The following is a 12954-nucleotide window of genomic DNA, read 5'->3' as shown; positions in this document are numbered from 1 at the left end:
TGTGCCCCTTACCATTTTTTGGTAATTTTTTCATCCCATTCAGAGGCAACATGTAACTATAGATAGTGAGGGGAGGGGCACAATTTAAAGCAGGGGCCCATGACCACCCCACAGCAGTTTTCAAACTGTGCGGCATGATCCCCAGGGGGTGTGGTGGAATGTTTGGCGGTGGGGTTTGAGTGGCAACGCCAGGCAGCTCAGGCCAGCCCTGCATGGCAGGAGTTGGTCAGGCCAGCCCTGTGCAGTGGGACTTGGGGGAGGGAACATCACCTCCACCTCCTGACTCGCCTTAGCCGGCCACCCAGCCTGTCTTGATTGGGGGGCACAACCAAAAATATGTGGGGGGGCCCACATGCCCCTATTTTCCCTTCCCCACACATTGCCTCGGATCCCATTTTTCTGCCCCCACAGCTTTGCGCCCTAGCCGGCTATCCTGCTTGCCCTGCCCTGGTTAGAGCCCTCCTGGGGTGTCACCCAGCTGGGTCTCCATCAGGCCACAAGCAGGGGTTAGCCAGGTTGGTCTCCTGCACTGGTAGTGGTTGGGTTCAGCTAAGTGTTACAAACTGTGGCCATATAACTAGTCACAATAGTCATCAGTGAGAACTGAACCTGGGGGGATCTTCAGCACTAGAAGCACAAGCATCTACCACTTTAGAAAAAATGTAACACCTTTAGCTGTGAGTAAGTAGTGGATGGCTACAGTCTCTGACACTAAGCAATGGAGGCAGATGTGATTGAACCGAGACCATATAAACATCTGAACATTTAGGTTGTTCTCTACTTCACCAGAGTGATACACTCATCTCAGAATAGATTGTGGGGCTTTGAAATGGTCGAAGCTATATACTCCAAGTCTTTCAGCACATGCTCCAACCTTTGCCTCATTGATCAAAGGAAACTGAAATAATACTTTTCCCCTCTCTAGCTCTTTCCTCCAAAGATTTCAGAGCACTTTACAAACATTACTTAATTAAGCCTCCCAACATCCCAGTAAGAAATAAAGGGAACAATTCAACCCCAAAATTCCTGAAGGCATTTTTGCATATGGATGCAAGGAATTCAGGAAAGACGTGGTTAATGGGATGTGCAGGACTCTGTCTCCTGCTGTTCCTCTGGGGAGAGTCTGGCTGGGGTGGGCGCACTGGTTGAGCAATCTCCTTCACATCCAGAGATGACACCCGGGTCTTCCGCTCCTCTGCTTCTTTCTTGCTAGTCCCCGCCCCGCGCGCACTCGTTCCCGTCTGTCCTTCAGCACCGCCCATCGTCTGAGCCCTTCGCTTTCTCCCGTAGTTTGGGCCGGGCGTAACGCCGTAGGGCGGTTGCCATAGGGACTGGCAGCGCGGCCTGGCGCAGAGGCAGGCGGTGCCAGGCGCGGCCCGGCAGTTGCTCTGTGGTTGTTCGCAAGGGCCGGAGGCGGCGGCGCCGCGGGGTCACCATGTCGTTCCGCGATCTCAGGAGTGAGGAAATCTAGCTCGGGCCCCCAGGAGAGGGAGGGAGCCGCGACCGCATGGGGGACATTGCTCCTGGGGCCCAGGCGGGGGCCTGGTGCTGTGGGGACGTGGTGGGGTGGCCGGCGCGTCGTCCTTCTGCGGTGTCAGCGCTGCGCACACTTGCTGCCCCCCTCGTGCCATGGCTACCCACCCGTCGCCTCGCCATCCCCTCCCACCCGTCCCAACCCCACCCACGCCATAGCGTCGCCAGCCCCACCCTCACCGTCGCCACACACCCGCCCCGTCGCCACCCACCCGCACCTTCTCCTCGCCAGACCATCCTCATACACTCACCCCATCCCCTCGCCATCGCCACACACCTGCCCCATCACCACCCATGCCATCGCTACACACCTGTGCCATCGCCATGCCATTGCCATCCATCCATCCCATCGCCTCGCCATTGCCACACACCCGCCCCATCACCACCCACGCCACTGCCACACCATCCTTATACACCTGCTCCATCGTCATGCCATCACCATCCACTCACCCCATTGCCATGCCATCGCTACACACCCACACCATTACCTCGCCATCACCATGCCATTGCCACACACCTGCCCCATCACCACCCATGCCATCGTCATGCCATCGTTACACACCTGTGCCATCACCATGCCATTGCCATCCATCCATCCATCCCATCGCCTCGCCATTGCCACACACCTGCCCCATCACCACCCACGCCACTGCCACACCATCCTTATACACCTGCTCCATCGTCATGCCATCACCATCCACTCACCCCATTGCCATGCCATCGCTACACACCCACACCATTACCTTGCCATCACCATGCCAACACCAACTACCTGCCCCGTCGCCACTCATGACTGCCCACCAGCCATCATTATATCAGCACCACAAACCTGCAGTGCCCCATGCCATCATTATCCAGCTGTGCCATCACCACGCCATCGCCATACACCTGCATGGTCCACACCGTCGTTGTGTCCTTACCACACACTTGTGCCATCACCACATTGGTGTTATGCCAACTATCTCCACTGCATCATCCTGCCATTGCTGTACATCTATGCCATCACCATGTCATCATACTGCACCACCCCACACTGTCACCACGCACCCACTCCATTGCCACACACACACACATTATCACACAGTGTTATCATTCCTCATCATAGCTTCCTGATGTCATATTGCTCCATTATACTGTATCTTGCCGTCATCAGGCTAAAGCTCATCCCCACCTGATGCAGCATTCTCTTCTTGTCTAGTCTTGTTTTGCTGTATGTTGTGCCACAGCATACCATTGTGTGGCATTGTTGTGCTCTCTCATACCGTGATCGCACGACAGCCTGCTGTCACCACATAGTATCAACACAGTACATTTTGGCATCGCAGCACCTCGCCCACTGAATTGCAGCGTTCACAATATCATTCCTCTGTATTGCACTGTTATGGGGCGTATTCAGCTGGCATTGTGCTATCGTGCCATATCATAGGTTTATCACACACAGTTTTGTCTCATATCCTAATTCTGTCACATTGTGAGATCATCATGTGTCTTGCAGCATGAATATCTCACCTTGCTGCATCACAGTGACATCACACTGTTTACACTACTGCAACAAATTCTCATGTCAAAAAGTCACCACACCATAATTCTGCATCTGGCTGTGATGACATATTGTGGATTCTATATAGACTCCAGATATGCAGGATGTGTCACCCTGTGAAAATCAGATTGATCCTACAAAATATGGGACAGAAAATGAGTTCAAGCTGTTGTAGATACCCAGGTTGCAAAGGGTTTCTACTCATTCTCGGTATGTCTGGTATGATACTGATTTTCTCGGGACAATGATCCCAGGTCTTATGAGGGCTGCTTTGCAGATACCGGTAGGTCTCACTGTCAGTTTTGGTCCCATATTTCGATGAACCATTGTGTTGCTGTGGGTTTACATTATGATATTGCTGGTACATGACCTTTTGTATTGGCTGCTGTAATGTGCAGGAGTCTGGAGGAAACTTCTACCTCTTTCCCTTATTGGGCATTGAACAACTGGTCAGGTGCATTGTATTTGGTTTTTTAAACTTTTCTCTGAAACATCAGGTAATGGCCTCTATCGAAGGAAGGTATCAGCGTAGGTGGGCAAGTAGTTTGTTGTGTTATTGCAGTTCCTTCAGGTAAAGACTATGGTATGTCTTTCTTTAGAGATGCTCAATGCCATTTCTTAGGCCAACTGGGAGGGTTTGCTACAGGGCGATGAAAGGCTTCCTTCCTGTGGTTGAGCGCTCCATCCACAGGGGCTGGGAGAGCATTGTTGTTATACACGACAATGGGGATGTTTGAAATCCTTAGTTGATTTTATTTTAATATTTCAGTTATTAGGAACATTTCTCATTTAAAAGTCATGTTTTTTTGCTCGTTAAAGATAATTTCCTGGTAAATTGGTATTAACTTTTTTCCTTGATCACTTCATGAATTCTGTCTATTCTAGATTCACTCTAGCACAGTGTGTTTGTTGGTAACCATAAACAGTGCATTGTGGGACTTGAGCATCTTTGCTGACTATAGTGAAAAGAAAGAATTGTTTTTGTTGTTTGTCTTTCAGATTTTACTGAGATGATGAGGGCTCTGGGCTATCCCCGACTCATCTCTATGGAGAATTTCCGCACTCCAAACTTCATGCTGGTTTCAGAGATGCTTCTTTGGCTATGCAAAAGGTTGGTGCTTTATTTCAGTGCAAGAAAAAATGTCAACTCAGTCAGTGGACCTGAAGTTAGAGAGCCATTTGAAGCTGATATTTTGGAGTGGAGTTGTACTGAGTGGCTTAAAGAGGAACTTGGTGAAATTGAAATTTAGTCATTTTGAGAGCTCTACTGTTCTGAGTGCCAGATAGGAACATATGGTAATTAAGTTGGCATTTTAAGTATCAAGCTTGTGGCTTCAGTGGTCTCTATGTGCCATGGATATAATAAACTGATTTTTCCAGAGGAAAATAATGTAGATAAAGGGTAAACTAAAGGAAAAGTACGAAAAATAAAGAGTGTATTCTCCTTGAGTCCCCTTCCTCATTCACCAGTGTGAATTTCCATATTCTTTAGATTCTGTAGCAAACATACAGCATGAGGCTTGCATTGCAGGAGCTAAAGTCAGGCAGTGGAGGACTAACTGAGACTACCTTCAAACTTAGTCTTCTCTAGAAGTATTCTTTGCAAAGTGAAGTGGGATCTTCTCCACCTCTCCCTTGGACTGAGTTCAGCCCCACTGGCTCTTTTAAAAACTATTCCTGCAGCTAAGGCTTTGCCCCAACTTTACAGAAGAGGCTCATACTTTAAAAAGGTTTCAGAGGAACAGCCGTGTTAGTCTGTATTCGCAAAAAGAAAAGGAGTACTTGTGGCACCTTAGAGACTAACCAATTTATTTGAGCATGAGCTTTCGTGAGCTACAGCTCACTTCATCAGATGTTTACCGTGGAAACTGCAGCAGACTTTATATACACACAGAGAATATGAAACAATACCTCCTCCCACCCCACTGTCCTGCTGGTAATAGCTTATCTAAAGTGATCAACAGGTGGGCCATTTCCAGCACAAATCCAGGTTTTCTCACCCTCCACCCCCCACACAAATTCACTCTCCTGCTGGTGCTAGCCCATCCAAAGTGACAACTCTTTACATAATCAAGTAGGGCTATTTCCTGCATAGATCAAGGTTTTCTCACATCCCCCCCACCCCCATACACACACAAACTCACTCTCCTGCTGGTAATAGCTCATCTAAACTGACCACTCTCCAAGTTTAAATCCAAGTTAAACTAGAACATCTGGGGGGGGGGGGGTAGGAAAAAACAAGAAGAAACAGGCTACCTTGCATAATGACTTAGCCACTCCCAGTCTCTATTTAAGCCTAAATTAATAGTATCCAATTTGCAAATGAATTCCAATTCAGCAGTTTCTCGCTGGAGTCTGGATTTGAAGTTTTTTTGTTTTAAGATAGCGACCTTCATGTCTGTGATTGCGTGACCAGAGAGATTGAAGTGTTCTCCGACTGGTTTATGAATGTTATAATTCTTGACATCTGATTTGTGTCCATTTATTCTTTTACGTAGAGACTGTCCAGTTTGACCAATGTACATGGCAGAGGGGCATTGCTGGCACATGATGGCATATATCACATTGGTGGATGTGCAGGTGAACGAGCCTCTGATAGTGTGGCTGATGTTATTAGGCCCTGTGATGGTGTCCCCTGAATAGATATGTGGGCACAATTGGCAACGGGCTTTGTTGCAAGGATAAGTTCCTGGGTTAGTGGTTCTGTTGTGTGGTATGTGGTTGTTGGTGAGTATTTGCTTCAGGTTGCGGGGCTGTCTGTAGGCAAGGACTGGCCTGTCTCCCAAGACTTGTGAGAGTGTTGGGTCATCCTTTAGGATAGGTTGTAGATCCTTAATAATGCGTTGGAGGGGTTTTAGTTGGGGGCTGAAGGTGACCGCTAGTGGCGTTCTGTTGTTTTCTTTGTTAGGCCTGTCCTGTAGTAGGTAACTTCTGGGAACTCTTCTGGCTCTATCAATCTGTTTCTTTACTTCTGCAGGTGGGTATTGTAGTTGTAAGAAAGCTTGACAGAGATCTTGTAGGTGTTTGTCTCTGTCTGAGGGGTTGGAGCAAATGCGGTTGTATCGCAGAGCTTGGCTGTAGACGATGGATCGTGTGGTGTGGTCAGGGTGAAAGCTGGAGGCATGCAGGTAGGAATAGCGGTCAGTAGGTTTCCGGTATAGGGTGGTGTTTATGTGGCCATTGTTTATTAGCACTGTAGTGTCCAGGAAGTGGATCTCTTGTGTGGACTGGACCAGGCTGAGGTTGGTGGTGGGATGGAAATTGTTGAAATCGTGGTGGAATTCCTCAAGGGCTTCTTTTCCATGGGTCCAGATGATGAAGATGTCATCAATATAGCGCAAGTAGAGTAGGGGCTTTAGGGGACGAGAGCTGAGGAAGCGTTGTTCTAAATCAGCCATAAAAATGTTGGCATACTGTGGGGCCATGCGGGTACCCATAGCAGTGCCGCTGATCTGAAGGTATACATTGTCCCCAAATGTGAAATAGTTATGGGTAAGGACAAAGTCACAAAGTTCAGCCACCAGGTTAGCCGTGACATTATCGGGGATAGTGTTTTTGACGGCTTGTAGTCCATCTTTGTGTGGAATGTTGGTGTAGAGGGCTTCTACATCCATAGTGGCCAGGATGGTGTTATCAGGAAGATCACCGATGGATTGAAGTTTCCTCAGGAAGTCAGTGGTGTCTCGAAGGTAGCTGGGAGTGCTGGTAGCGTAGGGCCTGAGGAGGGAGTCTACATAGCCAGACAATCCTGCTGTCAGGGTGCCAATGCCTGAGATGATGGGGCGCCCAGGATTTCCAGGTTTATGGATCTTGGGTAGTAGATAGAATATCCCAGGTCGGGGTTCCAGGGGTGTGTCTGTGCGGATTTGATCTTGTGCTTTTTCAGGAAGTTTCTTGAGCAAATGCTGTAGTTGCTTTTGGTAACTCTCAGTGGGATCATAGGGTAATGGCTTGTAGAAACTCGTGTTGGAGAGCTGCCGAGCAGCCTCTTGTTCATATTCCGACCTATTCATGATGACAACAGCACCTCCTTTGTCAGCCTTTTTGATTATGATGTCAGAGTTGTTTCTGAGGCTGTGGATGGCATTGCGTTCCGCATGGCTGAGGTTATGGGGCAAGTGATGCTGCTTTTCCACAATTTCAGCCCGTGCACGTCGGCGGAAGCACTCTATGTAGAAGTCCAGTCTGCTGTCTCGACCTTCAGGAGGAGTCCATCTAGAATCCCTCTTTCTGTAGTGTTGGCAGGGAGACCTCTGTGGATTAGTATGTTGTTCAGAGGTATTTTGGAAATATTCCTTGAGACGGAGACGTCGAAAATAGGATTCTAGGTCACCACAGAACTGTATCATGTTCGTGGGGGTGGAGGGGCAGAAGGAGAGGCCCCGAGATAGAACAGCTGCTTCTGCTGGGCTGAGAGCATAGTTGGATAGGTTAACAATATTGCTAGGTGGGGTGAGGGAACCATTGCTGTGGCCCCTTGTAGCATGTAGTAGTTTAGAAAGTTTAGTGTCTTTTTTCTTTTGTAGAGAAGCAAAGTGTGCGTTGTAAATGGCTTGTCTAGTTTTAGTAAAATCCAGCCACGAGGAAGTTTGTGTGGAAGGTTGGTTCTTTATGAGAGTATCCATTTTTGAGAGCTCATTCTTAATCTTTCCCTGTTTGCTGTAGAGGATCTTGATCAGGTGATTCCGCAGTTTCTTTGAGAGCGTGAGGCACAAGCTGTCAGCATAGTCTGTGTGGTATGTAGATTGTAATGGATTTTTGACCTTCAGTCCTTTTGGTACGATGTCCATCTGTTTGCATTTGGAAAGGAAGATGATGTCTGTCTGTATCTGTACAAGTTTCTTCATGCAGTTGATAGATTTCCACTCCATACGGCTAAATGCAGTGCCTTGCATAATGACAGGTTTCAGAGGAACAGCCGTGTTAGTCTGTATTCGCAAAAAGAAAAGGAGTACTTGTGGCACCTTAGAGACTAACCAATTTATTTGAGCATGAGCTTTCGTGAGCTACAGCTCACTTCATCAGATGTTTACCGTGGAAACTGCAGCAGACTTTATATACACACAGAGAATATGAAACAATACCTCCTCCCACCCCACTGTCCTGCTGGTAATAGCTTATCTAAAGTGATCAACAGGTGGGCCATTTCCAGCACAAATCCAGGTTTTCTCACCCTCACAAATTTGTGTGGGGGGTGGAGGGTGAGAAAACCTGGATTTGTGCTGGAAATGGCCCACCTGTTGATCACTTTAGATAAGCTATTACCAGCAGGACAGTGGGGTGGGAGGAGGTATTGTTTCATATTCTCTGTGTGTATATAAAGTCTGCTGCAGTTTCCACGGTAAACATCTGATGAAGTGAGCTGTAGCTCACGAAAGCTCATGCTCAAATAAATTGGTTAGTCTCTAAGGTGCCACAAGTACTCCTTTTCTTTTTGCGAATACAGACTAACACGGCTGTTCCTCTGAAACCTGTCATTATGCAAGGCACTGCATTTAGCCGTATGGAGTGGAAATCTATCAACTGCATGAAGAAACTTGTACAGATACAGACAGACATCATCTTCCTTTCCAAATGCAAACAGATGGACATCGTACCAAAAGGACTGAAGGTCAAAAATCCATTACAATCTACATACCACACAGACTATGCTGACAGCTTGTGCCTCACGCTCTCAAAGAAACTGCGGAATCACCTGATCAAGATCCTCTACAGCAAACAGGGAAAGATTAAGAATGAGCTCTCAAAAATGGATACTCTCATAAAGAACCAACCTTCCACACAAACTTCCTCGTGGCTGGATTTTACTAAAACTAGACAAGCCATTTACAACGCACACTTTGCTTCTCTACAAAAGAAAAAAGACACTAAACTTTCTAAACTACTACATGCTACAAGGGGCCACAGCAATGGTTCCCTCACCCCACCTAGCAATATTGTTAACCTATCCAACTATGCTCTCAGCCCAGCAGAAGCAGCTGTTCTATCTCGGGGCCTCTCCTTCTGCCCCTCCACCCCCACGAACATGATACAGTTCTGTGGTGACCTAGAATCCTATTTTCGACGTCTCCGTCTCAAGGAATATTTCCAAAATACCTCTGAACAACATACTAATCCACAGAGGTCTCCCTGCCAACACTACAGAAAGAGGGATTCTAGATGGACTCCTCCTGAAGGTCGAGACAGCAGACTGGACTTCTACATAGAGTGCTTCCGCCGACGTGCACGGGCTGAAATTGTGGAAAAGCAGCATCACTTGCCCCATAACCTCAGCCATGCGGAACGCAATGCCATCCACAGCCTCAGAAACAACTCTGACATCATAATCAAAAAGGCTGACAAAGGAGGTGCTGTTGTCATCATGAATAGGTCGGAATATGAACAAGAGGCTGCTCGGCAGCTCTCCAACACGAGTTTCTACAAGCCATTACCCTATGATCCCACTGAGAGTTACCAAAAGCAACTACAGCATTTGCTCAAGAAACTTCCTGAAAAAGCACAAGATCAAATCCGCACAGACACACCCCTGGAACCCCGACCTGGGATATTCTATCTACTACCCAAGATCCATAAACCTGGAAATCCTGGGCGCCCCATCATCTCAGGCATTGGCACCCTGACAGCAGGATTGTCTGGCTATGTAGACTCCCTCCTCAGGCCCTACGCTACCAGCACTCCCAGCTACCTTCGAGACACCACTGACTTCCTGAGGAAACTTCAATCCATCGGTGATCTTCCTGATAACACCATCCTGGCCACTATGGATGTAGAAGCCCTCTACACCAACATTCCACACAAAGATGGACTACAAGCCGTCAAAAACACTATCCCCGATAATGTCACGGCTAACCTGGTGGCTGAACTTTGTGACTTTGTCCTTACCCATAACTATTTCACATTTGGGGACAATGTATACCTTCAGATCAGCGGCACTGCTATGGGTACCCGCATGGCCCCACAGTATGCCAACATTTTTATGGCTGATTTAGAACAACGCTTCCTCAGCTCTCGTCCCCTAAAGCCCCTACTCTACTTGCGCTATATTGATGACATCTTCATCATCTGGACCCATGGAAAAGAAGCCCTTGAGGAATTCCACCACGATTTCAACAATTTCCATCCCACCACCAACCTCAGCCTGGTCCAGTCCACACAAGAGATCCACTTCCTGGACACTACAGTGCTAATAAACAATGGCCACATAAACACCACCCTATACCGGAAACCTACTGACCGCTATTCCTACCTGCATGCCTCCAGCTTTCACCCCGACCACACCACACGATCCATCGTCTACAGCCAAGCTCTGCGATACAACCGCATTTGCTCCAACCCCTCAGACAGAGACAAACACCTACAAGATCTCTGTCAAGCTTTCTTACAACTACAATACCCACCTGCAGAAGTAAAGAAACAGATTGATAGAGCCAGAAGAGTTCCCAGAAGTTACCTACTACAGGACAGGCCTAACAAAGAAAACAACAGAACGCCACTAGCGGTCACCTTCAGCCCCCAACTAAAACCCCTCCAACGCATTATTAAGGATCTACAACCTATCCTAAAGGATGACCCAACACTCTCACAAGTCTTGGGAGACAGGCCAGTCCTTGCCTACAGACAGCCCCGCAACCTGAAGCAAATACTCACCAACAACCACATACCACACAACAGAACCACTAACCCAGGAACTTATCCTTGCAACAAAGCCCGTTGCCAATTGTGCCCACATATCTATTCAGGGGACACCATCACAGGGCCTAATAACATCAGCCACACTATCAGAGGCTCGTTCACCTGCACATCCACCAATGTGATATATGCCATCATGTGCCAGCAATGCCCCTCTGCCATGTACATTGGTCAAACTGGACAGTCTCTACGTAAAAGAATAAATGGACACAAATCAGATGTCAAGAATTATAACATTCATAAACCAGTCGGAGAACACTTCAATCTCTCTGGTCACGCAATCACAGACATGAAGGTCGCTATCTTAAAACAAAAAAACTTCAAATCCAGACTCCAGCGAGAAACTGCTGAATTGGAATTCATTTGCAAATTGGATACTATTAATTTAGGCTTAAATAGAGACTGGGAGTGGCTAAGTCATTATGCAAGGTAGCCTGTTTCTTCTTGTTTTTTCCTACCCCCCCCCCCCCCCAGATGTTCTAGTTTAACTTGGATTTAAACTTGGAGAGTGGTCAGTTTAGATGAGCTATTACCAGCAGGAGAGTGAGTTTGTGTGTGTATGGGGGTGGGGGGGATGTGAGAAAACCTTGATCTATGCAGGAAATAGCCCTACTTGATTATGTAAAGAGTTGTCACTTTGGATGGGCTAGCACCAGCAGGAGAGTGAATTTGTGTGGGGGGTGGAGGGTGAGAAAACCTGGATTTGTGCTGGAAATGGCCCACCTGTTGATCACTTTAGATAAGCTATTACCAGCAGGACAGTGGGGTGGGAGGAGGTATTGTTTCATATTCTCTGTGTGTATATAAAGTCTGCTGCAGTTTCCACGGTAAACATCTGATGAAGTGAGCTGTAGCTCACGAAAGCTCATGCTCAAATAAATTGGTTAGTCTCTAAGGTGCCACAAGTACTCCTTTTCTTTTTGCGGATACTTTAAAAAGAAAACTGTTACTCTGAAACGTGTCAGAGGAGATCAATGTTTGAAACGTGCAGTAATGATTTTTCCTTAATATTTCATTCTGTTTCCTCTGACTTACTACATTGCCCACAATGAAAGGCAATGGAAGAAGGAACCCCTCAGGGAGCATGGGCCTGGTCTAGTATCATTTTACTATAGTTTTCCGTCAGTGTAATGCTATTGGTTTCAAACACTTGTGAAACTGCAATGGTGGATCAAGCTATATGTGTGTGTGTGTGTGTGTGTGTGTGTATTTATAATACATTAATTATATCATCAATATCAAAAAGTACTAAAATGTTCTCTTTGTGTGTGTGTGTGTGTGTGTGTGTGTATGAAAAGAGAACATTTTCTTACTTTTTCAGTTAATGATACCTTACAATATTGCAATGGGCAGAAATTTAACAAAGATCATTTTTGCTGCTTGCTTACTTTTTGCATTTCACTTAGTTTATGGTTAGTTTCAAGCAATTTTAGCTTTCTGGCTATTGTGCACTAGCTCAGTGCTGCAATTTTTGGGCTGCAAGTATTGTAGGACTGTTTAAAACTAATAAAAAAGTTTTGATTAAAACATTTATATTAATATCAGGTCTTGTGAAGTCTTAACAATGCTTCCCCCTAAGTTTGGTTTTTAAATTACTTGCCTTTTTCCCTTCAAATTTAAAAACAGAAGTCACGAATTGTCTCTCCATGTCTCCAAGTTGTCTCCCATCTCTCTGAATTTAACAACTTCTCTCCAAGAGATGGCAAACAGAGCAGTGAAAAAGACATTTCATTACACAGAAAGGGATTGCTTTTCAAAAAAGTGTAAGCATATTCATCCAATTAAGCTGAACAGTATAAAGTGCTTTCACGTGTATATTATAAGGTGATTGGAAGTACTCTGCTTTTAAGTGAAGTGCCTCATTTACATCCCAGGCAGCTAGGAAACTAACCAAATTGTACCAGGTACCCAATAAACCAGCTTTCCCTGGTTCCAGGAGTCTTATAATTGTATTGTAAGGTAGAGAGGTTAATTTAGACTTCACTTATTTTGAATTTCAAATGAGATTTTAAAGTGGAGGTTCTGTCTGGATATTAATGATCCCATAGCACTTTCCATAAAAGTTAGGAAGTAGGGGATTTCCCTAGTTTCCTCTTCCCAGGTGTACTGGTATATAGTGTACTGTGGACCAGTTGGTTGGTGACCTCCCCTCCAGAGGTGGCTGTGTTGTACTGGTGCTGTTTGTAAAGGGC

At 46.4% G+C, this 12954-nt stretch overlaps 1 protein-coding gene across 3 annotated transcripts in view; it reads left to right on the top strand.

Moving 5' to 3' along the window:
• Positions 1-1307: 1307 nt before the first annotated feature.
• CLUAP1 (clusterin associated protein 1) overlaps positions 1308-12954 on the top strand; it is a 165992-nt gene continuing 154345 nt past the window's right edge. The window contains exons 1-2 of one of the 3 annotated variants that reach the window (XM_048867325.2): positions 1308-1457; positions 4073-4184. In XM_048867325.2, coding sequence (XP_048723282.2) covers positions 1436-1457; positions 4073-4184 — 134 coding nt within the window. In that variant the 5' untranslated portion in view covers positions 1308-1435. Of the gene's footprint in view, positions 1458-4072; positions 4185-12954 lie in introns of those variants that run through there. The other 2 variants (XM_048867326.2, XM_048867327.2) reach the window with 2 other exon arrangements.

The sequence above is a fragment of the Caretta caretta genome, chromosome 10 (assembly GCF_965140235.1).
Source record: "Caretta caretta isolate rCarCar2 chromosome 10, rCarCar1.hap1, whole genome shotgun sequence".
NCBI classification, from domain to species: domain Eukaryota; kingdom Metazoa; phylum Chordata; order Testudines; family Cheloniidae; genus Caretta; species Caretta caretta.
The sequence above is the reverse complement of the archived record's forward strand: the minus strand, read 5'-3'. Positions and strand labels throughout refer to the sequence as shown.